The 26,617-nt window shown below is 52.0% G+C and overlaps 7 protein-coding genes across 7 annotated transcripts; 4 read left to right on the top strand and 3 right to left on the bottom strand.

The window, feature by feature from the left end:
- Nucleotides 1-922: 922 nt before the first annotated feature.
- Nucleotides 923-1,519, top strand: MYCGRDRAFT_96887 (uncharacterized protein; the record flags this gene model as incomplete). The annotated part of the gene is made up of 1 exon (XM_003848196.1): nt 923-1,519. One exon carries the CDS (start codon nt 923-925, stop codon nt 1,517-1,519), a length of 597 nt encoding a protein of 198 aa, XP_003848244.1.
- A 3,178-nt stretch (nt 1,520-4,697) lies between these two features.
- On the top strand, nt 4,698-7,742 carry MYCGRDRAFT_77175 (NEDD4 family E3 ubiquitin-protein ligase; the record flags this gene model as incomplete). Its single annotated transcript, XM_003848197.1, has 7 exons — nt 4,698-4,956; nt 5,016-5,054; nt 5,117-5,222; nt 5,276-5,409; nt 5,460-6,705; nt 6,755-7,412; nt 7,473-7,742. The coding sequence occupies 7 exons, from the start codon at nt 4,920-4,922 to the stop codon at nt 7,740-7,742; spliced, it is 2,490 nt and encodes an 829-aa protein (XP_003848245.1).
- A 1,162-nt stretch (nt 7,743-8,904) lies between these two features.
- On the top strand, nt 8,905-11,445 carry MYCGRDRAFT_10742 (uncharacterized protein; the record flags this gene model as incomplete). The annotated part of the gene is made up of 1 exon (XM_003848198.1): nt 8,905-11,445. A coding segment is annotated over one exon (2,541 nt), but the record flags the coding sequence as incomplete, so codon positions are not given.
- Nucleotides 11,446-12,301: 856 nt separating this feature from the next.
- On the top strand, nt 12,302-13,690 carry MYCGRDRAFT_77172 (uncharacterized protein; the record flags this gene model as incomplete). The annotated part of the gene is made up of 3 exons (XM_003848199.1): nt 12,302-13,134; nt 13,191-13,309; nt 13,370-13,690. The coding sequence occupies 3 exons, from the start codon at nt 12,358-12,360 to the stop codon at nt 13,551-13,553; spliced, it is 1,080 nt and encodes a 359-aa protein (XP_003848247.1).
- MYCGRDRAFT_111382 (uncharacterized protein) lies at nt 13,660-14,696 on the bottom strand (the record flags this gene model as incomplete). Its single annotated transcript, XM_003847802.1, has 3 exons — nt 13,660-13,764; nt 13,814-14,397; nt 14,459-14,696. 2 exons carry the CDS (start codon nt 14,581-14,583, stop codon nt 13,950-13,952), a joined length of 573 nt encoding a protein of 190 aa, XP_003847850.1.
- Nucleotides 14,697-16,512: 1,816 nt separating this feature from the next.
- On the bottom strand, nt 16,513-16,932 carry MYCGRDRAFT_96882 (uncharacterized protein; the record flags this gene model as incomplete). The annotated part of the gene is made up of 2 exons (XM_003847801.1): nt 16,513-16,680; nt 16,780-16,932. 2 exons carry the CDS (start codon nt 16,930-16,932, stop codon nt 16,513-16,515), a joined length of 321 nt encoding a protein of 106 aa, XP_003847849.1.
- A 1,689-nt stretch (nt 16,933-18,621) lies between these two features.
- On the bottom strand, nt 18,622-18,950 carry MYCGRDRAFT_106248 (uncharacterized protein; the record flags this gene model as incomplete). Its single annotated transcript, XM_003847800.1, has 1 exon — nt 18,622-18,950. A coding segment is annotated over one exon (308 nt), but the record flags the coding sequence as incomplete, so codon positions are not given.
- Between the last annotated feature and the right edge of the window lie 7,667 nt (nt 18,951-26,617).

Genomic DNA, 26,617 nt, shown 5'->3' with positions numbered 1-26,617 from the left:
GCTCGCGAAGACTGCAGGAGGAGTTACGATGTATCTCCGAGTGGTCTCTGAGTACGATACCACGAGCAGAAATACTCGCTCTTGCGCTTGCACGGGAAATGGCTTCCTTTCTTGCCGTGTATGAGCCGCTTGGACGAGACCTTTCACGAACGCAGAACAGGAGAAGCTTGCGACGGGTGGGAGCACTCATTGTAGTGCCCGTCCGCATGTTGAGACTGGCAAGCGTGGCGTCGGAGGAAGCGGGAATGAGGAGCAAGAGCGAAGCCGACAAGCTGCCGGCCAGTACCACGGCTGTATCTTCGCTTTCATGCGGTCGATTGGTACCGCTCTTTACACTCGACCTTATCGACCGGCAGTATCGTAACAAAGCGACCACCAACACGCGACGCCAAAGGCTCGCAAGGCTGACATCTAACAAAAGCACAAGGCTGAGAAGAGGCGGCGGACGATCGAGCTCCGATTGGAAGAATATGGCTTTGAATGACTCGCGAGTGCCTTTCGTAAGGCTATGCTCTTTATGGCATGACGCTCTTTGATCGTTATCATAGCCTTGATCCACGTGGTGTAACGAGTCCAGGCACAGCACGGCTTCTGATCGGTGTCTAATTTGCAGCGAGAGACGGCGCATCATGGCGTTGAGTGCCATTGACGTGCACTGCCCCAGCCTTGTCACGACGGTGCATCAAGTCCAGGCAGAGCTGGTCTTTAGCATCGTCTAAGCATCGACAAGAGGTGGCTCCTCATTGCCTTGAATGCCGTCGATATGCACTACCTCTTCTGCCCACTAGACGGTGCAGAGAGGGAGTATAAGTATGCACATCTTCTCCGCTCATCGACTTATCCTTCGCAAGACATCAGCACGGGTTTCTAGCATCTTTCCATCCCACTTCAATCTGCAGACTCCACTTCCACATCAATCAAGATGCACTTCACAACCACTGTGCTGGCGGCGGTACTCCTCAGCTACCACCAGACGCTGGGCTCCGCGCTCCCAGCAGCGCCCAACCCAGCCGCATCCGTCCTCGACGAAGCAATCGCCACGGCAGAGGCTCAAGCCTCGAACGTCGCCGCGTTCATCCAAGGCGTTTCCGCAGGCTTGAAACCCACCACCCAACCCGCCAAACCCACCCAAACTCCGCAACCCAAACCAAAACCCATGTGCGACTACTTATTCACCAGCGTCCATCAATACGGCGGCGGAAGTCCCTACCAAGCGGCCATCGACCGCCGCATCATCTGCTTCCAGATCAACGACGCGGCGACCGGCAAGACACGTTACGACAAGGACCTGAATTGGGATAATGAGTACGCCTTCAGCGTGGGTCGCGCGGACCACGAGGGTACTCACAATATGTGGGCGAGAGGCGCGTATGAGGGTTTGACGGACTCGTGGCCGGCTTGCGCTGTGTCGTTTGATGGGGGCGAGTTTGTCAAGGGCACGGGAGGGCAGGATACAGATATCGATTCGGGGATTGTGTCGGTCACTACACCGAAGTGTACTGCGAGGCACGAGTGTTAGATCGCGAGCTGGTTGAGCCCTGGTATCTGAAGACGCAGTCGAAGATGGGATGTCGTGACGATCCGCAAGATCAGATCATCATGGCTTGCCCTACAGCTTTGGGAATATACTCTGTGCTCCACAACGTCGGCATGCTTTCGATCCTGACATGGTTTTCGTCGTCTTGTGATCGACGGCTCACAGTTGAGGCCCCATCTGACAACCCTGGCCCACTCCGAGCACATTTCCGAAAGCGGTATGTGTGGCATTGCCCGCATCGGTGATGCCTAGAGCCCTCTTCTTCACCGGTCGTGGTTTTGACTTCCGAGAATGCAGGAGTCGTTGAGCGTCGATTGGTGGAGGCGAGCGGCAGATCGACAGTCGCGAGGCTGCACACTGTGAGGCGTCGGCTCACGTGTCGAATATGATGTTACCGCTTTGGGATAGTCCAGAGTGAGGGGATGGTACCTCGGATGAGTTGGCGATGTCGTTGTACTCTGGAACAGTGATTGGAACAATGCGGTGATGATAATATCGGTCGTTGGAGCTGGCTGTGTTGCAGTTGGCTCCACGCGGTAGAAGCAGTTGGCGAAGGAATCCCAAGTGACGCATCGTCTCCCATGTCAGCCTAAGACAGAAGTCCATAGGGAAGCGGCCTCAAATTCCTCTCCAAGCGAATCGCAGTGTCCGATCTGTACGCAGCATTTTCATCACGTGGCGGATGCACCAAAGAGCAGCATGGCGGTGTCACGATTTCCAGCGACTGACTGGGCTTTGTGTTCAAGCCTCTCCCGTTTGAGGCCAAGCCGACCACGTTTTTGAGCCCTGAGTCCAGGGCTGGAAGATCGACATTGCTATGTGTCCTTGAGTCTTGGCGACGACCACCTTCTGGCCATTGGTGGTATCTTGGAGGTATTGCAACAGGTCATACTTGAGCCTTGGATTAGGAGGGCAAGACGTGTGGTGGCAGGAGAAGTCTGCTTCTCTCGCGATTTGGTCTGGAGAATATGGTTTGAGTTGGTCGCTAGCCACCGTGGCTGGCTCATGACTTTGCCCTCATAGAAGTACTCATGTACTTGGAACAACGGGACGAGGCCGAGCGGCGCCAGCAGATCAGTACCGCAGCCCGCCCGCTGAACACTGCCCTTCGCTGTCGACACTGCCTGGAGAACGTCAATGATGTGCAGCGGGTCTCGCGATTGAAGATCATCCTTTGATCTTATGTCAAGGATGGTTGTCCTCTTCAAATCAATCACGACTGGCGACTTAATGATTACCGATGATTCCCTCGGTCCATGATCATGGCGGTTCTTCCTCTTGCCCAAGGTCGATCGCCATACGAGACCCTCGCGCCGACGCAGATGATGTTGAAGAAGGAGGCCACGAACGAGGACGACAACGCGGGTACTGTCGAAAAGTATGCAACTTTGGCAGGTTCGGATGAATTTCCGTTCGAAGGGCAAGGCTGATTGAGTGTGTTGTTAGGAGACCGCCACGGGTTGGCCATAAGAAGTCATGCAATTCTAGGCCCAGGAAAGATTCCAAGTTGAGAAGGGGGTCGACTGCGTCCTCGTCCAACAGAAGTGCTTCGAGATCGGCATCTCTCGACGCATCATTTCCGCCTTTTCTGGCGCCGCGTCCTCAGAGGAGTCCAGGCGGCGCGCCGGGTCCATACACTGTGCTCACCGAATGCCTTCACCGTAGTCTGCCTGAGCAGCGATCCGATTGGCAAGAGGATCTGCGATTGATGCATCATTAGTAGGTCTAACGGTGGAAGCCACACACCACTGCTCCGCCAGCTGATCATCGACAGCATGTCCTACACAAGAGACATTTTCGGCGAGCACGACGAGTACGCCATGCACATCTGGGCGATAGAATTGCCCAATCTCGCGTTCTCGTGCACCTACGTGATGCACATACTCCTGGCATTCACCGCTCTGCACAAAGCTCACCTTGAGCCTAGAGATGCCCTGATGCTCCGAGCATGCACGGTAGATCATGCGGACAAAGCTATGCTGCTCTATCGACAAGAGACTCCAGCTTGCACGGCGGAGAATGCCAACGAAAGGTTCATATTCACTTGGCTTGTGAGTCTGTTCGCGTACGCCGTTCCGCCCAGCGTGACGCCGATCGATACAATGGCGGAGTTGATCTTGCTGGTGCAAGGTATTGATGCTGTTTCGACGGAGAGCTGGTTGTTGGTGGCGCATGGGCCATTCGCTGCTATACTGACCAGAGGGTTCCAAGAGGTTGCGGTCCACGGTGTTGATGGGTGAGTTGAATTATGTCTGTCTTTGATGGGAAGCTGACCTTGCCGCAGCACAAATCCAGTAGTCCACGAAGCCGTGCCTTGTGGACTGAATCATCTCGACTTCCTGCTCGATTCACACCCGATGCAGCCAGGTGACCGACAAATATGCGTGACCGTGCTGGCCGAGCTCAAGCTTCTTTACGATTCCCTCTTATCCATACAGCGGTCTTGCAGCGTAGCATCAATCTTGTGCTTTCCTAAGCAAGGATCCGGACAATTCGCCAGTCTGGTCAAGAGGCGAGTACCGCAGGCGCTCATCCTGCTGGCTCATTATTGCGTGCTGTTGAATGTCTTGGACGATAAATGGTGGATTTGTGGATGGGCGAGACGACTGCTGCAGGACGTGCTGGGTTCCTTGGATGAGCGGTTCCAGCATTGGATTCAGTGGCCATTGGACGCAGTTTTGATGAAGTCAACCGCACCGGCGGGTATGTTTCTTTCTTAGCGATCGCTAGATAGTCATCCATTGAGCCATGGCGGCCTCTCTGATGCTGGAGAAAGGATGAGCACGATCTCCTCGCGCTGTCGCAGTATTGCCATGTCATTGACGTGTAACGACTCGAGAGCAGATGATCATGCAGTGTAGAGAAGGAGATAGCTCATACTCCGACCAGAAATACAGCGGCGCTTGTCGCGCCCCACCACGGTGAATCGTGGGAATCCCGGCGGCTGAGAGACGGCCTCGGTCATCCGTCAATAGTCGCCCCACGTGAGTTGACAGACCTTGCCGGATAGTGATACCTTACCGCACTCGTGCTTTTTCTGCTTGTTTGGAATCTTCGTCGTGCATTGTTGTTGTCGTGTGGAAAGAGAGACTCGTTCGAAGTCTTGCCCTTGGACGGAAACCGAGGGAGCGTTGACGCCACCACGAGGAAGGCTGTGCAGCATCCATCGGTCTGAACCTGAACCCCACGGCACGGCACACCTCACTCTCGACCGCAGCTCAATCATCAACACGCCCTTGCACATCAATCCACACGATCCGCCAATACCACTCGCTTCAGTTCGCCCTCCATCTCCGCATTCGCGCATCCGACTCGGCGCATGGTACATCGACAGCGACGGCCGACATCACGCGGAGAGTGAACCCCGGGCACAGGCAACATCATGGAGCTTCCTCCGCAGCCCAATCTGCGAGTCACCAGTATGCAAGAGCGTGGACTGGGCAGCGGACAGCAGGACAAGGGCTAATATCGGACACAGTCATTGCGGCAGATGGCTTGTACAAGAGAGATGTCTTTCGTGAGTGGTCTACGGGTGGAAGGAGGGACATGATGCAGGCAGACATACTGATACCCCGGCAGGCTTCCCGGACCCATTCGCAGTCGCAACCATCAGCGGCGAGCAGACGAGGACAACCGGGGTGATCAAGAAGACGCTGAACCCATACTGGAATGAGAGCTTTGATATGTAGGTGAAGTGGTTGGAGGACATCTGACGGCAAACTGCTGACAGGCAGGCAGGCGCGTGACCGAGGAGAGTATACTCGCAGTACAAATCTTTGACCAGAAGAAGTTCAAGAAAAAGGACCAGGGCTTCCTCGGAGTGGTCAACGTCCGGGTCGGCAGTGTTATTGACCTCGATGCTGGTGGTGATGGTATGTGCGGTGGGATGATCATCAGATCGCCTCTGGCTGACAACTTGCAGAAATGATTACGAGAGATCTCAGAAAATCCAACGATAACCTCGTCGTCAACGGGAAGCTGATACTCAACCTGTCCACCAACCTGCGAGCGCCAATCGCGAACGGAACATCTACCACAGGACGTCCGGCCGCCCCATCGACTGCGCCATCCACGAACGGAGCCGCCTCTGTCTCGACCCCTACGGCTGCCCAATCCGTTGCATCACTGCAAGCCGACCGACCTGTGAGCACCAGCGGCTCAGCACAGCCGAACAGAAACAGTACTGTTCCAGCTGCTCCGGCCGGCACCACACCCGCAGCGAACGGCACGAGCGCGCCGGCTAGACGAGGAAATGAGTCGGGATTCAGTGCGTTTGAAGATGCGCAAGGCAGGCTGCCACCCGGTTGGGAGCGCCGTGAGGACAACTTGGGAAGGACGTACTATGTGGATCATAACTCGAGGCAGACGACGTGGATCCGTCCTACGGCGAACTACAATGCTGGAGAACAGCGTGCTCAATTGGAACAGCAGACCAATGCGGAGCGCACCAGGCATCAGAACCGTATGCTGCCGGAGGATCGCGCTGGAGCAAATTCGCCTACACTATCCGACAGGGTGCAGGCCTCACCTCCTGCACATACTCCTGCCGCAGCACCTGGAGCTGCCGCCGCCGCCGCAGGATCCACCACGCCCAACAATGCCAGTGCAGCTCAGATGGTCGCGACCGGTGCTACTACCGCCGGTACAGGCGAACTTCCGGCTGGCTGGGAGCAGCGTCACACACCAGAAGGACGTGCCTATTTCGTGGACCACAACACGCGCACGACTACCTGGGTTGATCCGAGGCGGCAGCAGTACATAAGAATGTACGGCCAGAACGCTGCGGGTAACAGCACTATCCAGCAGCAGCCAGTCTCGCAACTCGGACCTCTTCCCAGCGGATGGGAGATGCGTTTGACCAACACTGCGCGAGTGTACTTTGTGGATCACAACACGAAGACGACGACGTGGGATGATCCTAGATTGCCATCTTCACTGGATCAGAACGTGCCGCAGTATAAGCGTGATTTCAGGAGGAAGCTCATCTACTTCCGATCGCAGCCCGCACTGAGGATCTTATCCGGACAATGCCATGTCAAGGTCAGGCGTACTCATATCTTCGAAGACTCGTATGCGGAGATCATGAGACAGAGTCCAAACGACCTCAAGAAGAGGTTGATGATCAAGTTTGATGGTGAAGACGGTCTCGATTATGGTGGCTTGTCGAGGTATGTTGATTGCCTCACGAGGATGTGTTCAGAGCTAACTCCTCCACAGAGAATTCTTCTTCCTCCTTTCCCACGAAATGTTCAACCCATTTTACTGCCTGTTCGAATACTCCGCCCACGACAACTACACCCTCCAAATCAACCCTCACTCCGGCATCAACCCCGAGCATCTCGGCTACTTCAAATTCATCGGCCGTGTTGTCGGTCTCGCCATCTTCCACCGCCGCTTCCTCGACGCCTTCTTCATCGGCGCCTTCTACAAGATGATTCTCCGCAAGAAGGTCAACCTTCTCGACATGGAGGGTGTCGATGCTGAATTCCACCGCACGCTCAGCTGGGCGATGGAGAATGACATTACGGATGTCATCTACAGCACTTTCTCCGTCGAGGATGAACGCTTCGGCGAAAAGGTCACTGTCGATCTGAAGCCCGGCGGTCGCGATATTGAAGTCGACAACGACAACAAGAAGGAGTACGTCGAGCTCATCACCGAGTGGCGCATTCAGAAACGTGTTGAAGAGCAATTCAATGCTTTCGTGGCGGGTTTCCACGAGTTGATTCCCGCGGACTTGGTGAATGTTTTCGATGAGAGAGAATTGGAGTTGTTGATTGGTGGTATTGCGGACATCGATGTCGATGATTGGAAGAAGCACACCGACTACCGCGGCTACACCGAGAGCGATCTCGTGGTGCAGAACTTCTGGAAGGTGAGTCGCACTGCATTCCTCTCCCGAATCAATCTTCAAATTACTGACATGGACGAACAGTGCATCCGCGGCTGGGACGCCGAGCAGAAGTCCCGTCTCCTTCAATTCGCCACAGGAACATCACGTATTCCCGTCAACGGCTTCAAGGACCTGCAAGGGTCGGACGGGCCGAGAAGGTTCACGATTGAAAAGTCGGGCGAGGAAACGCAGTTGCCCAAGTCGCATACTTGTTTCAATCGGTTGGATCTGCCGCCGTATAAGAGTTATGAGGCGTTGAATACGAAATTGACGTGGGCGGTGGAGGAGACGGTTGGGTTTGGGCAGGAGTAGATGTGTGTGGTGGAGGGATGGAGGGAAGGCATAGATGGATTGAGGGACGGATCATTCTTTCGAGATGTGGTTGAGTGGAGGGCATGTAGGGGATGAATGCAAGGATACGATTGAGGAGAGACTTTGTGCCATGTGAGCGCGATGAACTCTGGAGGTAGACTGTCCGGTTTCATGGGACAGCGAGCGATGGGAAGGAAAAGATTGGAATTGGCGTATGATATGCATACATTACGAATCGCTTTTTCACAAAAGATGTTGGGACCTGGTACGGATTGAGTGCTTCTTCAAGGCGTACCTGAAAGGCTGGTTCTGTACCTAGTCAAGGAGTGGTACGATGGTCGGAGGAAGGTGGAACTTGGCAGATCGAGGTGCAGAATACGAGCGGTGAGTTTCTTTAGCGGTGGTTCACTGTCAACATCCGATGTCTTCCGCCTGTTGGAGATATATCCACTCAGACCCTATTGCGATTGAACTCTCACTGCGTCCGACGATGTTGAAGAGACTCACATCAGAAGGGGGAAAAAGGGTTCAAAAGCCAGTCAGTCCCACTCCCACGAGGCAAGAACCTGGCAAGACTCCCCACCGCCTCTTTGCGGGGTTTGACGGCACATTCGGCCAAGATCCCGCCGCGATGATCTTGACGCATGACGATGATCGAGGACTCGACAGCAGAGAAAGAAGTGTGGAGGGTCCTGCGACTACGACTGCAATGACGGACAAGACGTGAGAGAGATGGAAACGGTAAATGCCTCGTCTCGTCTCGTCTCGTCTCGTCTCCTCTCCGGGACCCATGCTGGAGTCTCGCGTGGCAGACCGACTAGTTCTAGGAGTGATTTACCTCCATCCCGTTTCCTCGGCCGATGCTCTAGCGGCGACCACTGTTCTTCTCTTTCGTCGTCGTCGTCTTGCCTCTCTTTGCCTCTCTCTTCTTGCACATCTACCCACTGATCGCATATCTACGACACAGCTATACACAGAATCTCACATTCCCCTGGACCCACGGCACCACCATGTCATGACGACCTCCGCGCGAATGTCGAGTCCGAGGAACCAATCCACATCAATCCAACGACGATATACACCGACGTGAGAAGAGTTGGAGAATGGGCCTTTGCAGCGCAGGACAACATCAATCATGGCGATGGACGACTATCCCCTGAACTTCCAGGGCAGGGCAGAGCCTGTCTTCGCCGTCACCATAGCGTTGATGGCCGTCTGCACCATCGTCGTCTTCTTCCGCATGCTCTCCCGATTCGCGATTGTGAAAAAGGTGTCTCTGGAAGACTACTTCATTGTCGCAGCATGGGCGATCGCATTCGGACTGTCCTTTGCAATATGTTGGGGAACCGCCTATGGACTCGGGCGACACGAGACGGATATTCCCTTTGAATGGCAACCTCAACTTCGGCGCGCGAACTATGCGTTCAGTATATTATACCAACCGGCTCTCATGGCGACCAAGACGTCTATCCTGATCTTCTACCTCACCTTCTCCGTCGCCAACGACATTTTCCGCTGGGGATGCCTCACGACCCTCTTCGTCGTCAACGGGGGAGGCTTCGCTTTGACCATGGTCACCGTCTTCCAGTGCACGCCCGTCGGCGCCGTCTTCCAAGCCGTGACACCCGACAACGCGACCTGCACCAACATCCTGACAATCTACCTCTCCTCCGTCCCGCTCAACCTCATCACCGACCTGGCCATCTTCTTCCTCCCCATGCCCATCTTGACGAGCATGCGCTTGCCGAAAAAACAGAAGATTATCCTGGTCATCACCTTTGGATTCGGAATCTTCGTGGCCGTGGTGGATGTCGTGCGTATATCATACTTGCAATCAGCGTCGGAGATGCGCCTGGCGGAACTTCAGGACATGACGGTCGGGAGTGGAGAACTCACGAGTGCGATTGCCACGGACTCGTCGTTTTATCTCGCGTTCTCGTTCATGTGGAGCGCGATTGAGGTCACGATTGGAATTATGGTTGCGTGTGTACCCGGGTTGAAACCGCTTGTTGCAAGAGTTGCGCCGAGGATGTTGAGGGATGAGCATGATGTTGACTCGACGTTTGGCTCGTTTGCGATGGTCATTCCGGAGAAGGAACAGACTGTGCCTGAGATCCCGGACGTTGCTCATGATCAGAGTTTGGGTAAAGCGCCTGTGGAAGAGGACGCGGAGCATGGAGAGATGGATATTATGGAATTTCTCAGCGGGAGGCGAGACTTTGCGCAGCCGACATCTAAGCCGTATGAGGAGGTTGATACCCCGGACATGGGCTTGGACTTTCTCACGACTCCGGAGATGGCTCATGGACTGGAACGATCGCAGACGGCCTTGACGAATACCACTCGGAATACCGCCCCTCAGTCGCCGACCTTTTTCGATTTTGTCAACATGAAGCAACGCAAGAGTCTGGTTCACCTCACTCATCGGGAGTCGCTGTTTCCGATCGCTGTTGTTACCGTCCTCTTCTTCGTGTGGGGCTTTGAATATGGCCTTTTGGACCAGCTAAATGCCCAATTTCAAAACGTTGCCAACGTCTCTGCAGGCCAGGCCGTCGGTCTCCGCAGCGCATACTACGCTGGCTACTTCGTCGGACCTCTCACCCTAGGCCGCCTCGTGCTCTACAACTGGGGCTTCAAAGCCTGCTTCCCTATCGGCCTGTGCATATACGCTTCCGGGTGCTTGATATACTGGCCGGCGGCGGTCCTTACCTCCTGGCCCACGTTCCTCGTCACCAACTTCATCGTCGGCTTCGGCCTGTCTATGCTGGAAGTCTCCGCCAACGCCTTCATCGTCCTCTGCGGTCCCGCCTCCCACGCTGAAATCCGCCTCAACATCTCCCAAGGCATCCAAGCGGTCGGCAGCATCGTCGCACCCCTCATCGCCGACAAAGCCTTCCTCCATCGATCCCAGACCAACGCTCCATCCCTCGTCAACACTCAATGGGCATACCTCGGTCTCTCCCTCACCACCGTCATCCTCGCGGTGATATACTTCTACCTCCCTCTCCCCGAAGCCACCTCCGCCGAACTGGAAGACGCCGCCGAAACTCTTCACAACACCAATAAATCCACCCTCCACCTCCCCTTCCTCCCACAAAAGTTCCTCCCACAAAAGTACAACCCCGTTCCCATCACAGCCGCTGTCCTCGCCGCCGGCGTCGTCCTCCAATTCCTCTACGTCGGCGCGCAGGAAGTCAACGGCTCGCAATTCGCCGAATACCTCAACGCCATCGCTCCCAACCGGTCTCCCACCGACTTTGCCGCTATCGCACATTCCGCGTTCGCGCTTTCCCGATTCCTGGCCGCGGCGATGGGACTCGTCGTCAAACCAAGACTACTTCTGGTCATCTTCCTCTCCGGCGTCATCGTCTGCACAGCTCTCTGCACGAGATTGACAGGCGGCGCGGGTACGGCGATGATGGTTCTGGTCTTCTTCTTCGAGGGACCACTCTTCAGTTTGATATTTGCGCAGAGCTTACGCGGTCAGGGACGGAATACGAAATTCGCGAGTGTGGTTCTCACGGCGGCGATCTCGGGTGGAGCGGTTTTCAGTCCCGTTGCTACGGTGATTGCGGAGGCTGGACAGGGGAATGAGAGGGTTCCGTTGAGTCTGGTCGTGGCTGCGGCGGCGTTTGCGGCGGCTTGGTTGGTGGTTGTGGGAGGGAATTTCAATGGAAGAGTTCGAAAATTGGTTGATCCTGTTTTTGAGGAGGAAGGTGGGAGAGCGTTGAGGGATGGGAGCTTGAGAGGAGTTGGGAGTGAGAGTAGTGGTGGGAGTGGAGGGAGGAGATTAATGGGATTGAAGGGGTTGAAGATGAAGTTTCGGGGGAGTGCAGAGGTGGAGTATAGGGAGCGGAAGGGGAGTCCTTGTTGGACTGGAGCCGAGAGGGATTGAACAGGACGGGAGATATGGCGTCTGGGTGTATACTGGACTGGATATGGGACCCGCCACGCCTCATCGGCTGATGGCGTTGCTTTTTGGGGAGGAGGAAAGGACTTTTTGCTTTGTGCATGGCGTTGGAGGGTGTTCTTAGGGTTAGGGTTGGACATGGACATATGTTTCTTGAGCCGCAATCGTGTGTATACTGCACCGTCCGCTGGTTAGGACATATGGAGGAAGAAATCTGAATCGGACAAAATTTCATGATCCATCTATCGTTCATCTGCCTGCTTGTGAACTTTTAGATTGCTATTCCTTGGGCTTCGGTCTCATCTTTTCGAGCATGGCTCAATGCCACCTTCTGCACAAAGCAAAGCTGACACTCCCGTTCAAGATGCACATTCTCGCCAACGAACACGGCAGCTACTTGCGGCAGATTTTATGAGTGTCCTTGGGCGTGTCCAAGCCCTGCTTTAGAGCCAATCTTCCCTTCTAGCCTCTCCTCTGACATATCTTGGTCATATTCTGGTTATGCGCCTATGCGGGAGAGACCCCACCCTCGTTGTTAAGTGGCTCTGAATCCGTTAAGTCCGCCAACTCCGGGCGGAAAACAGCTTACAACGATGCCCGGAGTAGAAGCTTAAGGTAGGTTGGTATATATCTTCAACCTGTACCTTCCTCCCTTCCTTCCTTCACCCCATACAAACAACACCACAAACAACATCAACCACCAAAATGTCCGCCTCAATCCAAAACCTCGCTTCCAAAGCCACCGGCGGCGCCGTAGGTCCCACCCTCCCCGTCCGCAAACTCGGCAAGAATGGCCCGACCATCACCGCCCTCGGCTACGGCACCATGGGTCTCTCCGCCTTCTACGGCGCCCCGAAACCCGACGCCGAGCGCTTCGCTGTGCTGGACAAGGCCTTCGACCTCGGCGAACTCTTCTGGGACTCGGCCGACATGTACCAGGACTCCGAGGACCTGCTCGGCGCCTGGTTCAAGCAGAACCCGGGCAAGCGGGAGAAGATCTTCCTCGCGACCAAGTTTGCCAATTGCTCGGACGCCGAGGGCAATCGATGGGTGGATTCCACGCCCGAGTATTGTCGGAAGGCGTGTGAGAAGAGTTTGAAGAGGTTGGGGGTGGAGAGCATTGATCTTTATTATGCGCATCGGTTGGATGGGAAGACGCCGGTGGAGTTGACGGTTAGGGAGTTGAAAAAGTTGAAGGAGGAGGGGAAGATTAAGTATATCGGGCTTTCGGAGTGTGATAGTGATTCTTTGAGGAGGGCGTGCAAGGTGGAGCATATCGATGCCGTGCAGATTGAGTACTCTCCGTTCAGTCTGGATATCGAGAGTGAGCAGATTGGTCTGTTGAAGACGGCTCGTGAGTTGGGTGTTGCCATCGTGGCGTACTCGCCCATTGGACGTGGAATGCTCGGTGGACAGATTCGCAGCCCGAAGGACTTTGAGGAGGGTGATTTCCGCACGTTCGCGCCGCGCTTCTCGGAGGAGGTGAGACTTGTTGATGACTTGCGGGACAAGAGGAGTGGTGACTGACTCGTCGGCAGAACTTCCCCAAGAACCTCGAGCTCGTCGGCCGCATCACCGAGATTGCGAAGAAGAAGAATTGCACTGCCAGCCAGTTGACTCTGGCTTGGTTGATGGCTCAGGGAGACGACATCTTCCCGTGAGTTGTGACTTGATCTCTCAGTAAACCTCTTTTATACTGACAATTCTTCTCTCACAGCATCCCCGGCACCACCAACCTCTCCCGCCTCGAAGAGAATGTCAACTCCCTCAAGGTCAAGCTGTCCAAGGAGGAAGAGCAGGAGATTCGCAAGGCTTGCGAGAACGCCGTCGTCAGCGGAGCTCGCTATCCTGAAGCCTTTGCTGCGTCGTGCTTCGCCTCGACACCGCCGTTGAAGGAGTAGAGTGTTCAGACGATCATGCATGCAAGTTGCTTGATACGACAGGACGAAGGGATGCCATCGCAGAAGGGATGCCGTCGCCGAAGGGTAAGGTCAGAAGATGAGATAGTATCGACAAATACGAAACTTTGCTACTCGCAGTCACTCACGCAGTCCAGTCCTCCGTTTCTGACTTCTCAAGCTCAGCAGCAATCAAGGTATTATCCAATTCATCCTCATCGCATTTCAAGCTCACCACCATCCAGGGTATTATCCAATTCATCCTCATCGCATCCCAGCGCTCGTCCACGAACCCTTCCTCCGCCTGGTATCAAGCAATAATCTCTGACTTTTCTCCAATATCATCTCGCATCCGCGTCTTTCATCTTTGCGCCCATTCCTAATCGCTCCCATCTCTTCTCACAACATCGCAGCCAACCCAACCACAGCAGCAAGAACTCCACCGACCTCTACCACCCCAACCTTCCCAGCAGCGCCAGTCTGACTCGCAGCCGCAGCTCCACTCCCCGTCGCAGTTCCCATGCCCGCACCACCACTCGTCCCAGAAACCCTCGCGCCTCCACTCCCCGGCGCGATCACCACTCCACTCCCCGTCGCGCTCGCACCTGAAGTCGTCGCTGCTGCTGCCATGGCAGAGGACATTGCCGCCGCCGCCGCCGAGGAAGAAGACACCACACTCGCGCAGTATTGTTCCTGCAGGGATTTCGCGGCCGGGCGCTGCGGTGATTTGGGACAGTTGTCGTAGCAGGATAGTACGACGGTTTGTTGCGTGCAGAGGCAGGTTTGATCGGTGGTGGAGCAGGAGGAGAGTTGGGCGCGGGTGGTTTGGAGGCAGAGGAAGATTATGCTGTTGAGAGAGAATGTCAGTGTGGGTTGGTCGGGTGGGTGTGGGAAGGTGGATGGCTTACTTGTCGATTTGTTGACCGCAGCCGGAGGAGGTGGAGGTTGACGTTGAGGAGGCGGCTGAGGTGGAGGAGGACTGTGCGGTTGCGAAGCTGAACAGGGCGAGGAGGGAGAGGGTTGAGGCGCGCATGTTTGTGGGATATGCTGTTGTTTGGATTGATGTGTGTTGTTTACATCGGCGGTTTCGCGTGGGGTATGTATATGTTCGATTGCGAGAGGTGTATCTTTGTAACGACAGTATGGTCAAGAACGACAGACAAATTGATAGAGAAGGACTGTTCGGAACTCGGCAAAGCAAAAGATCCAAGCAGAAGGAATCCTCCGCTCGCGACGCGGGAAGCAGCGACGGGATGATAGTTCTATGCTCAACTACTCATTTCCCTTCGTCCACACGCGTTGATGCCTACCAGAAATGCAATTTACCATATTCGGATGCCCTGGGGAGAAAGCGGGGATGTGATTGGTGGGTGTATAGTGGTATTCGCTAGCGTGAATGTGCTTCTTGTATCCGACCGGCGTCGCTCTTTCGTCTGCGTCGACGAGGGAACTTTGGAACGAAGACGATTCACAAGTTTCTATGATATCGTGAGATGCCTCTCGTGACCTCGAAGGGATGACATTCATCGATCGATAGGGCTTGAGGGTGGAGGGAAACCGAACACTGAACAGCCCTTTGGCAAGGTTTATCGTCTATACGAACGGCCCGCGAGACAGCGAGATTGTGCCGAGAAAGTCTCGGAAAGTAACAAAGTGACAACAACAACAACAACACGAGCCAAGGCTGCCAGGCCGACTGTCGCGAACAACGGTCTCCGGTGCAGCCTTTCCTTGCTCCGGACGTTGTTCGAAGAGAGGTCCTTCGCAAAGCCCCCGTGTGCCTGTCCGCTCATCGACGAGATTTCGAATAGAAGGTCGCGAACTGCGACATACCAGATCCTCGCCCTGGCCATGCACGACCAGGCGAGTCGTTCAGGCACTTCCCGCCCTTCCTTGCGACCACGTCGTGAGCTTCAGCATTCGCTTGCGGTGCTGACAAGACTGCTCACGTGGACGAGAAAACAGGTGAACCGACTATGAAGAAAAGCAAACAAGCCATTAATACGCGGACGGCCACCGCACACGGTGAACCGTCGGTGAAGAGTATGTACATTGCATCCTCCGCTCACGCCCTCACGGCGGCCTGCGGAATCCCGAAACAAAAGAAAAAGAGTCTCGCCAGTCAGTCCCAACAACTCACGGCGTGACGACGAGACCAAGTGAAGATGAACCGGATCCAATTGTCGCAGCGACCACACTCCCCTCACATCCTCCTCCATCCCAGATCCAGTCGGACCTTGTGCCAGCTGCAGAGAATGCGACGAGAGAAGGCCCGGTCACGCCCGGAGGAGCTCAATGGTGGCAGAAGGAAAAGTTAGGATTGACGCACTACATCATCGACACATGAATGTCAGTCTTCGCCAGTCGAAAAAGGAATGGAAGGCATATAAAACTTAGAAGGTACTTACGCAGGCGCATCCTTTGCGGTCCACGTATTGTCCATTCACTTTCCGACAGACTGGCTTCGCAGAGCATTCATGTCCCTGAGCGGAAGCGCCAAGGGCGAGCAGGAGGGTCGAGACGATGATCGAGATCTTCATGGTTGTCTTTGTGTGTTGAAATGCTTCGGTGTTGACCTGATGTCGTTCGGTGATGGCCGTGTACGTTCGGTCTGGAAGGCGATGTGGTCCCTGGTAGTGGATCCGGTGTCGAGGCGAGACGGAGGAAAGAAAGAAAGTCGAGTGGAGCGGAAGAGTGTGCTTATATGGACGGTCAGCTTACACATGTTGGCATGGATATCGACCGGGTCCAAGCAACGTGCCCAAATGACTCAAAGCTTGATCCATGCTGCGATGACTACAACCTTGCGGGTGGCATGATATGGACTCGTAAGAGGTCCCAAGTCCCAAGGGAGGAAGTCACCGAGCAAGAGAGAGAGAAGATGATGACGCGAGCGGATGTGCTGGACACTTCGCACAGTGACCGCTGACAGATTGTATTGAACTGCAGACTGCTCTTCTCATTACCCTGATGCCACGCTTGCCGGGACATCACTGTCGCGATCGCCGTCGCTGTCGCCGCCCGCGTGATGATTGATCCATCCGAACCCAACGGTTTGCTCCGGCAGCAGAGAACGCAAAGAGAACGCAAAGAGAACGACGTATACGCTAGTCGCGAGGTGGGTGGCAGGCTACGTTGCCAGGATCAGTGCACTAGACATAGTCAGTCGCAAAGGTCAGTCTCTGCTCGTCGCAAAGGAAATGGACTGCAAGGATGGGAATGTACGTACGCAGAGGCAGCCGATAGGGTCCACGTAAAGATTCTTGGCCCTCCGACAGACGTACTGCCCCGAGCATGACACGGCAGTCTGCGGCTCGGCGGCGGGCGCGGCGGAAGCGCAGAGGGTGAGAACGAGAGTCGAGATGAGGATGGAGATCTTCATGTTGGATGGTCGTTCAGTTGGTTGGTTTGGTTCGGCGTGCGTCGATGATTGATCTCCCGCGATGTAAATGGCCGATCAGATGGGGAGGAGAATTCGGCAAGGTCAAGATGCGGAATGGAGTGGAAGACTGTGTTTAATATCCCCACGGTCGGGCTGTGCAGACCTGACGGAGTTTGACGGCTGTTCGGATGCGCCGGCCCATGTACGCAGAGGTCCTCGTATCGCAAGCACACTTAGAAGCTTGCAATGTTGTACGAGCTTACCCATACGAGAATCGACCAGGTACATGCAGAGTGTCAAACCTCCATCCATGCTTCGATAACCATGACTCTGCGAGTAGCATGGATTTAATACCACCCTGGATCTCGGAGGACCGCGGGAGATGGACGAGGCAGCGAAGGCGAACGTGGTGCAGTTGCCTGTATTCGCTGACGGCGCGGAGGAACCCGATCTCTTGAACCACAGGAGGGAGGTGATCTGAGTGCGAGAAGAAAGAAGTTGAAGATGTGAAGAGGCGTGCACCACGCACAGCAACCGCGGATGGACAGCGTTGAATTGCAGATCTCCGCCATCATACCCTCCCTGCGTCCCTCTCAATTGCCTGACATAGAATTCATCCTGTCATCGATGTCAACGAGGACTGACGGCATCACGGCGAGATGAAGTAAAGATGTAATGCATCATTTTTCGCAGCCACTATTCTCCTCGATGCCACTCCAATCGATCCGCGACCACAATTCGAGAATAGACGGCGGGAACGAATTCTCGGCGGCCATTGTCGTGCGAGCCCTCCTCGATGCCAACCAAGTCCAAGTCTGCAGTCCCGGCCCGTTGGGGAGAAGACCACTGGCGAAGTTGAAGCGACAACGACGTGTCCGCTACTCGCGAGGTGGTTTTTGACAGACTGAGACGTGAGGATTCTGGCACTACGCACAAACGACGCACAAAGGTCAGTCTGGGGCCAGTAGAAAAAGGGTGGAGCAATGGAAGGAACGTACGCATACGCAGTCATGCGGCTTTTGGATCTGCCCGTTGATCGGCTTGCATACGGTGCGACAGTCCTTCTTCTTAGCGGCGGAAGCGCCGAGAGCCAGCAAGAGGGTCGGGATGAGAAGGGTGATCTTCATTTTCGATGGACGTCTGGTGGGTTTGAGCTGATTAGGCGATGCGTGCGGATGGTTGGCTTGCCGCAGTTTGGAAGGTAGATCCGGTGTAGAGCGAAGTCGGATGAATCGAATAGAGGTTGGAGGAAGCGGAAGATGACGGTTGTGTTCGCAGACGATCGAGTAGTGCAAATCTGACCGAGTCTGAAAACTGTTCGATTTGAGGAGGAAAAGTGCTGAGAGGAGCGGGACAGGGTGCTTATATATGTCGATGGTCGGGCTGTGCAATTCTGAGACAGAGGCCGACAACTGTTCGCATGAGCTCTTGTTGGCATGGGCAACGGAGGAGCGAGCATGTTCTCCAAATTCGGCGACCATGCATCAATGGTCATGACCTTGCGGAGTGGCATGATCTGGACTCGTAAGATGCTGTGTTGCCGGAAAGTATCGCCAAAGTCTCATGGCGGGAGGCTCACTGATGATGATGCACGGCGTGTCAGATTCGGACTTCTGACCGTGAACCACGGTGTTGATCAGACCGGCTTGATGACGGCTTCCATGTGATCCACGAAAGAGGCAGACCGAAGCATGATTGCTATACAATCACTCAAGTCGTCTTCAACGCCAGTCGATCCCCACATACATACAGTGAAAGAACTGCATGCAGCAAGTAGCGGACATCATATCTGGTCAAGGATTGGCTTTGTCCGGCTTGGTCTGACTTCGCTGGGGTCGGAGTAGAAGTGTTCCTGTACGCAGTCCCAGCTCTGTTCGTCGATGACCGCGACCATGCAGAACGGCATGACCTGAACTCGCGACGACGGCCATCGAACGAACTTTTCCTGGTGGACCATGACGGGGCAGTGCAACGACTCTTTCCCACATTTGTCGTTAATCGCACACCCTCAATGTTTTACCCAGCCTCGAGGCCTCGCCCATGTTCATGGCAGGACCATGCTGTCCTTGTTGTTGTTCATGGCGGTGTAGCTGATGTTGTAGTCTGGAAGATATCTCACCGCTCTTTGTTCTGTCTCTTTCACTGCTCGTCTCTTTGCCCTTGTTGTGGTATAGCAGCCAGCTCTTCCTCACGATATGCAAGTTGTAGCCGCCTTGCGAAAGACTCTCTTAGCGACTCGTTTATCACCATCTCGATATCCCTTTGCTCCTGTATCGGTGATTCCGACGAAACGCCGAGGAACTTAGCGCGACGGCTGTCCCATGTTAGTACAGAACTCTTACCTATTTTTGGTAGTAAACAAGGGTCTCGGTAGGACGTGTGTCTACCTTAGTCTTAGTAGGTTTCCTTACCTCTTAAACCTTCTAAATCGCTCTAATTAGTATATATAGCTCTAAATCTAAGGTTATAGCTCTACCGGTTATAAAGGAAGAGGTTAGTAAGGGCTAGGACTATTATATATACTTCTAAGCTAATTATATATAAAGATTAGTAATAGCGAGCCCGACAACGATATCCTTAGCCTATTAACCGATAACGGTAACCTTAATCTACCTCCTATTATCGACACTTAATTAGTAGAAGATCCTTATCCTTCTAACCGCTCTACTATTATCGACAATATTACTACGACTACTCGATAGACTAATAGCTCGCTATTCCCTTAGCTACTAGCTATTATAGTAGTTAGAATCGATTACTACTAACCTAAGGCACTAAGAGGTAAGTATATAATTACCTAAGGGCGCGGTATCGAGCGTAGAATTATATTAAGAAATAAGTAGTAGCTATAAAGTGCATTAAGTACTACCGACGACCGGTAATGTTATTATTAGATCCTTAAAAAAAGGAAGAATCCGACTACTATATATCGCTAAGACCTAAAACTACGCTATACCGTAAACTATATTTAGTACTATTTACCCTATAACATTTTCCTCCCCTACTTATTATATGTCTATACTATAGACATAACAAGCACTACTTAATAGCGACTAAGTTCCTTAATGTCGTCGTTACGAAGATCTAGCTTATTAAGCTAGTTCTTAGCGAGCTAGTCCTCTTCCTTACTACCGAACTATAGGTATTACTAGTAAACCTACTCTATAGTCGGCGCGTATCCGTCGGCAACGCGACCGGAGGTACTAAAAACAGGCAGATCCTTAGTATTAGTCTTAGCTAAGGGGTTACGAGCCTTACTCTCCTCGACTATATTGCCCTTAGTATTAATAGTTACCTTTAAACCCTTACTATTATTACGGTCGTTAATTTCCTAGGCTATTTCCTTAACCTATAGCTTACTCTTATTCTTAGCTAGGACGGCTATACGCTCGGTACTATAAGGGACTAGCGCCCTTTCTATAATACGTAGCGCAACCCCGTACTTTGTCTTAGTAGCCTATATCCTTTTCTACGCTTACCGCGAGGTTTTAGGCTACTTCCTTATCGAACTTACTATATCTAATATAGACTCTAAACTCTCGTATATACATTGTTTACCCGTAACATTAAGTTCGATCTACTCGATATAACTCCTTCTATAAGCGATATAACGGACAACGGCGTAAATCCTTCGGGATCCGGTAACGTTAATCCGGAGGAGCCGAGTACACCCGATCTATAAACGTTCCTCTAGCAACTATATATACGTTAATATATAATGTAGGTAGAGCTAGAACATTAGCGGAACGCTATTAATCGGGCGGAAGCCGAGCGGAATATACCGTAGCCGGTAGCCGAAACTAGAGGAGCCCTAGTAGATCTAGCGGCCCCTTCTATAAACGACCTAATTTGAGCACTAACTTAGGCGATCTCCGGTCGACCGGCCGCGGGCGACGACTTAAAACCCTCGGGCCCTAAGGGTTAGAAGCCGGTAGCCTAGGACGGGAAGTCGAGTACTTTCCGAGACTATCTACTACGGCTAAGAAGCTCCTTTCGAGTACGTACCGGCCTTAAACTAACGCTCCCCGACCTATACTACTAGGACGCTATCTACGATACCCTCCCTTATAAGGAGAGATCTCGTATACGTTATTTCTAGGAGTCGGGAGGAGCGAACGAAGTACGGGACCCCGAGGCTTTCTTTACGCGACTCGAAGAGGTCTTCGGCGATAGTAGAGAGGCCTTAAACGTACTAGAAGAGCTTATAAACCTCCGGCATAAACTTAGTTAGCTATAGTACGACTACTAGCTAAGATTTAACGATCTCCTACTTAGTACCGGCGGAGCGAGCTAGAAAGACGAGGTCTAGATTAGATACCTAAAACATACCTTTTCGAACCCCGTAAAGATATATACTACCTCTATCGTAAACATTAAGGACTATAACGATTATACAGAGGAGGTCGAGCGGGTAATAACTAATCTAGAGGCTACTAACTAGTTTAAGGCTACTAACAAAAAGTAGAAAGAGAAGAACAAGGACACCGTTTCTTCTATACCGGTAACCGCGCGCCCTTAGGGTAGGAGTACCTCGAGAGTACGGGTAGACGCCGATAGAGATACTATTATAACCCCGGCCTAGACGAGCGGGAATTGCTTAAGAAGCTAAGGAAGTCGGAATAGTTACGCTAGAAGGAAGTAGAGAGTAAAGTAGGTCGATAACGTAGAAAGAGAGCGACGCCGATAGAAGAGACTCTACTTCCGCTATAGAGCGGACGGACACCGTATACGCGAATGTCCCTACGCCGTAGTAACGCTACCCGCTAGAATAAACGCGGTCCGCGCAGGACCGGTTCTAGAGGACGATAAAGAGGAGTCGGATTCTATAGAGACGGGAAAAGACTAACTCCTTCCCGAAGTGCTAGGGTAGGAGACGGTGTAGCCGTAGTAATAATAGTAGGCTAGGAGGCGTTTAAGAGTAAGATAAACGGTACCCTAATCTATAGCGACGTAGTCCTAGAAGAAACCTTCGGGACCTTCGCCCTAATCGACGAAGGATATTAATGCTACGCTACTATTAACGGAGACCTAGCTAAAGGCCTCGGGCTTAGCTTAGTTAGTAATAAGAAGAGAGGCGTTAAGGGCGCTACTACGTCCGGGCGTAACTCGTAGATTAAGGGAGTCGTCGCGTTCCGGATAGGAGTAAGCGGATATACCTAGTTAGTATATACTTACGTCGTGCCTAACTTAGCCTTCCCTCTAATCCTTAGGAACCCCTAGAAGGCGCATAATAAGATCCGGACTATACTAGAGGAACACCGGTTCTACTATAGTATCGCTAACAAATAGGTAGAAGAAGGGAGGAACTATAAGGAGATTAAGGACTCCGGTAGCTTTGTAGCGGCTACTATAGCTTTAGTCGAGGACGTTAAGAAGACCCTTTAGGATACTAAGAGGTTTACAACCCTCGCTATAGCGACGGTTTGGGATATCTAGAAATCCTTAGAAGTAAAGGAGCCCCTAATAGATAAGTAGCTTAAGAGTAGGCTCCCCCTAGAGCTTTACGATATACTACTACTATTTAGGACGCGGGAGGCCGACAAGCTCGCTCCTTATAGAGGGGATCTAGACTATAAGATCGCTCTCCGGCCGAATACCGATAGTTTACTACCCTAATTACCTTAGGGCCCCTTATACGGCATATCTAAGGACGAACTCCTAGTCCTAAGAAAAGTTATTAATGCCCTACTAAAAAAGGGATATATCCGGCTAAGTTCCTCGGAGGCTATAGCACCAGTGCTTTTCGCTCGTAAACCGGGAGGGGGACTACGTTTCTACTATAACTATCGAGCGCTAAACGCTCTAACGAAGTATAATAGGTACCTACTCCCGTTAGTTCCGGAGACCTTAAGGAACCTTACGGGCTTACGATAGCTTACGAAGGTCGACGTTATAGCCGCCTTCTATTATATTCGTATAGCGGCCGGCGAAGAGTATAAGACAGCCTTCCGCACTAGATTTAGTCTATTCGAGTAGTTAGTATGCCCGTTCGGTCTATCCGGGGCACTAGCTACTTTCTAGCGGTTTATTAACAATTTGTTGCGGGAATATCTAGACGACTTTATATTAGTATATAGTAATAATATAATTATCTACTCCGATAGTACGCTCGAGGATTACTACTAGAAGGTTCGTATAGTCCTCCGGGCCCTTTAGGATAGGGGCCTATACCTAGACCTAGGAAAGTGCGCTTTCGTATAGAAGACTGTTAAGTACCTAGGGTTTATCGTTTATGCCGACGGAAAAGGCGTAGGACCCGACCCTAAGAAGATTTAAGTAGTAGAAGACTAGAAGGTACTACGGACGTAGGAGGAGGTTCGAAGGTTCCTAGGTTTTACTAACTACTATAGGATGTTTATCCCTAACTACTCTAAGATCGCCGCTCCCTTAACCGCGCTTACCGGGAAGGGAACGCCGTTCTCCTAGGGAGAGCTTAAGGAGAAAGCATTCGAGACGTTAAAGGGGAAGTATTATAGGGCTCTAGTACTTATATACTAGGACCCGGGGCTTCTTACGTTCCTAGAGATAGATTGTAGCGGGTTCGCGGTTAGAGGCGCGCTCCTATAGGAAGCGAACGGGGTCCTAAAGCTAGTAGGCTTCTTTTTACGGAAGCTTAATAAGGCCGAGATTAACTACGACATTTACGACAAGGAGATGTTAGCAGTAGTATCCTACCTAAAATTCTAGGCACCCGAGCTAAAGACGTATAGTCCCTTTACTATTTAGACGGACTATAAGAACCTAGAGTACTTTATAACGAAGAGGCAGCTAAGTAAGAGGCAGATTCGATAGTTTAAGACCGTTACTTTATTCTAGTTTAAACTCGTATACCGACCGGGGACCGAAGCGATTATGCCGGACGTACTTTCTTATAGGGAGTAGGATACTCTAGGCGAGGACGATAAGATATTACGGTTTAGGAGGTTCCTAGAACCTAATCTAGCCCCGGATTAGCCGGCGGCCGGAGGGGAAAGGGAGGTAGTAGCTAACAACCTATCGGCTACGTCGACGGCCGAACAGACTGCACCTTCACGCGGTGGCCGTTGTAAGTACCTTCCTCGGAAGGGAAACTAAGACAGTCTGGAAGAAACCTCCTCGAAAACCTCTCGAAATCCACCTAAAATCCTTCTCGAAATCCGCCTCGAAATACAAGCTATAACAGAACAACAGTACGATTCGAACGAACAGCCCTCTACGCTACAAACGAGAAGGAGAAGAAGAAGAAGAAGCAGTCTACTCTGCCCTATACGCGCACCTCCTCGAAATCCGAACCGAAGCACTTTAAAGAGCTAGAACAGTCGGTAGAATCCACAACTCTGCGATCAACCTACGTAGCTATATGCGTTTGGAAGCGGCATACAGTTCTACAAAGGCATATTAAGGATAAGAGAAGGCAGCGAGTTAGACAGCTGCTTTTACACTGCTTTTGCACTGCTTTTGCACGGCATTTTGTACGGCATTCTGCACTGCTCTTGCACTGCTTTTGCACGGCATTTTGCACTACTTTTGCACTGCATTTCGAATTTGCAGCGTGCGTGCGTGCAAAGCGGAAGGATCCGCTGAAAATTCTGCAAAAAGCTTGGCGCGAAAATTCTGCAGCCCTAGGCTGCAACACTCGTTTAATTTCCTTTGTTCTGTATTTGTTTAAAGTCCTTTAGCACTGCCTTAGGCACGGGGTTTTCCCCTAAGGTTAAAGAATACAGAAGATTTTGATTGTAAATAGATCTACTGCCTTGCCTTTAGGGCAAGGCCGTCCTACATAGTTATAGACTCCAAAAGGACGTAAATGGAATAAACAAACAAACAAACAAACAAATATCGGCTACGTCTATCTAACTCTACTACCTATAAGCTATACTAATGTAGCTAGTAGCTTTAGAGCCGAATTCCGATAGTAAGGACGCGGCTATAGCGGGACCCTTTTAGGACAGCGAGTTAAATAAACTATAGGGTCCGACTTTAAAAAAGGACACCTAGTATTAGACGGTAATCCGCGCCGTTAAGGACGGATCCCGGGCTATTCTACCGGATCTAAAGGTTAAAATCCAGATTAGGGATTATAGTATCGACGAGAAGGGCCGCTTAAGGCATCGCGGCAGGTTGTAGGTTCCTAGAGCGGCGGTTACGTCGGAGGCCGAATATAAGTCGGCGGACACTAAGATTCTATAAAACGATAAACTCCGTACTAAGATTATTTAGTCCGTACATAACTCCCCGGTCTACGGCTACCCCGGGCGGGACTCTACGGCCTTTATACTAGGGAGAAACTTCTACTAGCCCCTATAGGTACGTTATATTAGGAGGTTTTTAAGAAACTACGATTACTACGGAAGGAACAAGGTATAGAGAGAGTACAAACACGGACTCCTACGCCCTCTACCGGTTCCCGATCGCTTCTTTTAGGAGATCTCTATAGATTTTATAACCGACCTCCCTAAGTCTAAGGGGAACCGTTACCTATAGGTTATTAAAGACCGTTTAAGTAAGTCCGTCGTTTTAGAGGCGATGCCTAGTATAAAAGCGGAGGAGTACGCCGAGAGATTCCTAGACTACTAGGTAAGATATTATAGGCTGCCGAGCGCGATTACGAGCGATAGGGGGACGAACTAGACGAGCACATTCTAGAAAACACTCTACCGGTTAGTCGGAGTATAGTAGCGACTAAGCTTAGCTTACTACCCTTAAACCGACGGAGGCCTAGAGAGACTAAACTAGGACGTCTAAGCCTATCTAAGGAACTATATTAATTACGAGTAGTCCGACTAGAAACGCTAGCTCTCTACGGCCTAATTAGCGCTAAACGCCTGTTACTATTCGGGGTTAGGAATAAGCCCCTTCTTTATAGTTTACGGATACGAAGCCCCGTCTCCCGTACCCTTAGAGCCGGACAGCGAGGAGCCCTCTACGCTAGCTATAGCCTAGAGAGCCTCGAAGTTCGTAGAGAAAATAAAGGGAATTATAGACCTATACTAGGCAAGTATAGCGGACGCTACCTAAAAGTAGGAGGAGGCCGCTAATAGGAAGCGTACTACGGCGCTAATGTACCGGAAGGGCGACAAGGTGTAGCTAGATTTAAGGAATTATCGTACTAATCGCCCTAAGGAAAGCCTAGATTATAAGAATACGAAGTATACGGCTAATAAGGTCTTGTCGCCGGTTTCTATACGTTTAGCTAGGATCCCCGGCAACATTTATCCGGTCTTCTATTTAGATCTACTAAGACTAGCGAGCGACGACCCTCTCCTAGGCTAGGTCTCCGACGATTACTAGCCGGATCTAGTATTAATTAAGTCGTACGAGGAATAGGATGTAGAAGAACTACTATATATAAGGATAGTACTAAAGAATAGAGGAGGGGGAAGGGAGGTCCTAGTTAAATAGACCGGCTACTACGATCTAACGTAGGAGCCCTTAGACAACCTAGTAGATACTGTCGCTATAGATAACTTCGAGCAAAAATTTAGAAATGCTAAAGTTAATAATAGGCTAAAAGAGAAGTACATTAAGAAGAGGAAAAAGAGAGCGGTTACTAAGAAGAAGTAACTAGATATATAAGGAGAACGAGAGGTTACGTAAGAATTTTCATTTTATAAATTGCTTTTTAGAGTAGTAATCGCACTACTATATTCTATACCGGGAACCGACCGAGAACGAGCGGAAGTAGCTATCTACGAGGAGCGACGCC

This window comes from Zymoseptoria tritici, chromosome 12 (genome assembly GCF_000219625.1).
Source record: "Zymoseptoria tritici IPO323 chromosome 12, whole genome shotgun sequence".
Lineage (NCBI taxonomy): Eukaryota > Fungi > Ascomycota > Dothideomycetes > Mycosphaerellales > Mycosphaerellaceae > Zymoseptoria > Zymoseptoria tritici.
The sequence above is the reverse complement of the archived record's forward strand: the minus strand, read 5'-3'. Positions and strand labels throughout refer to the sequence as shown.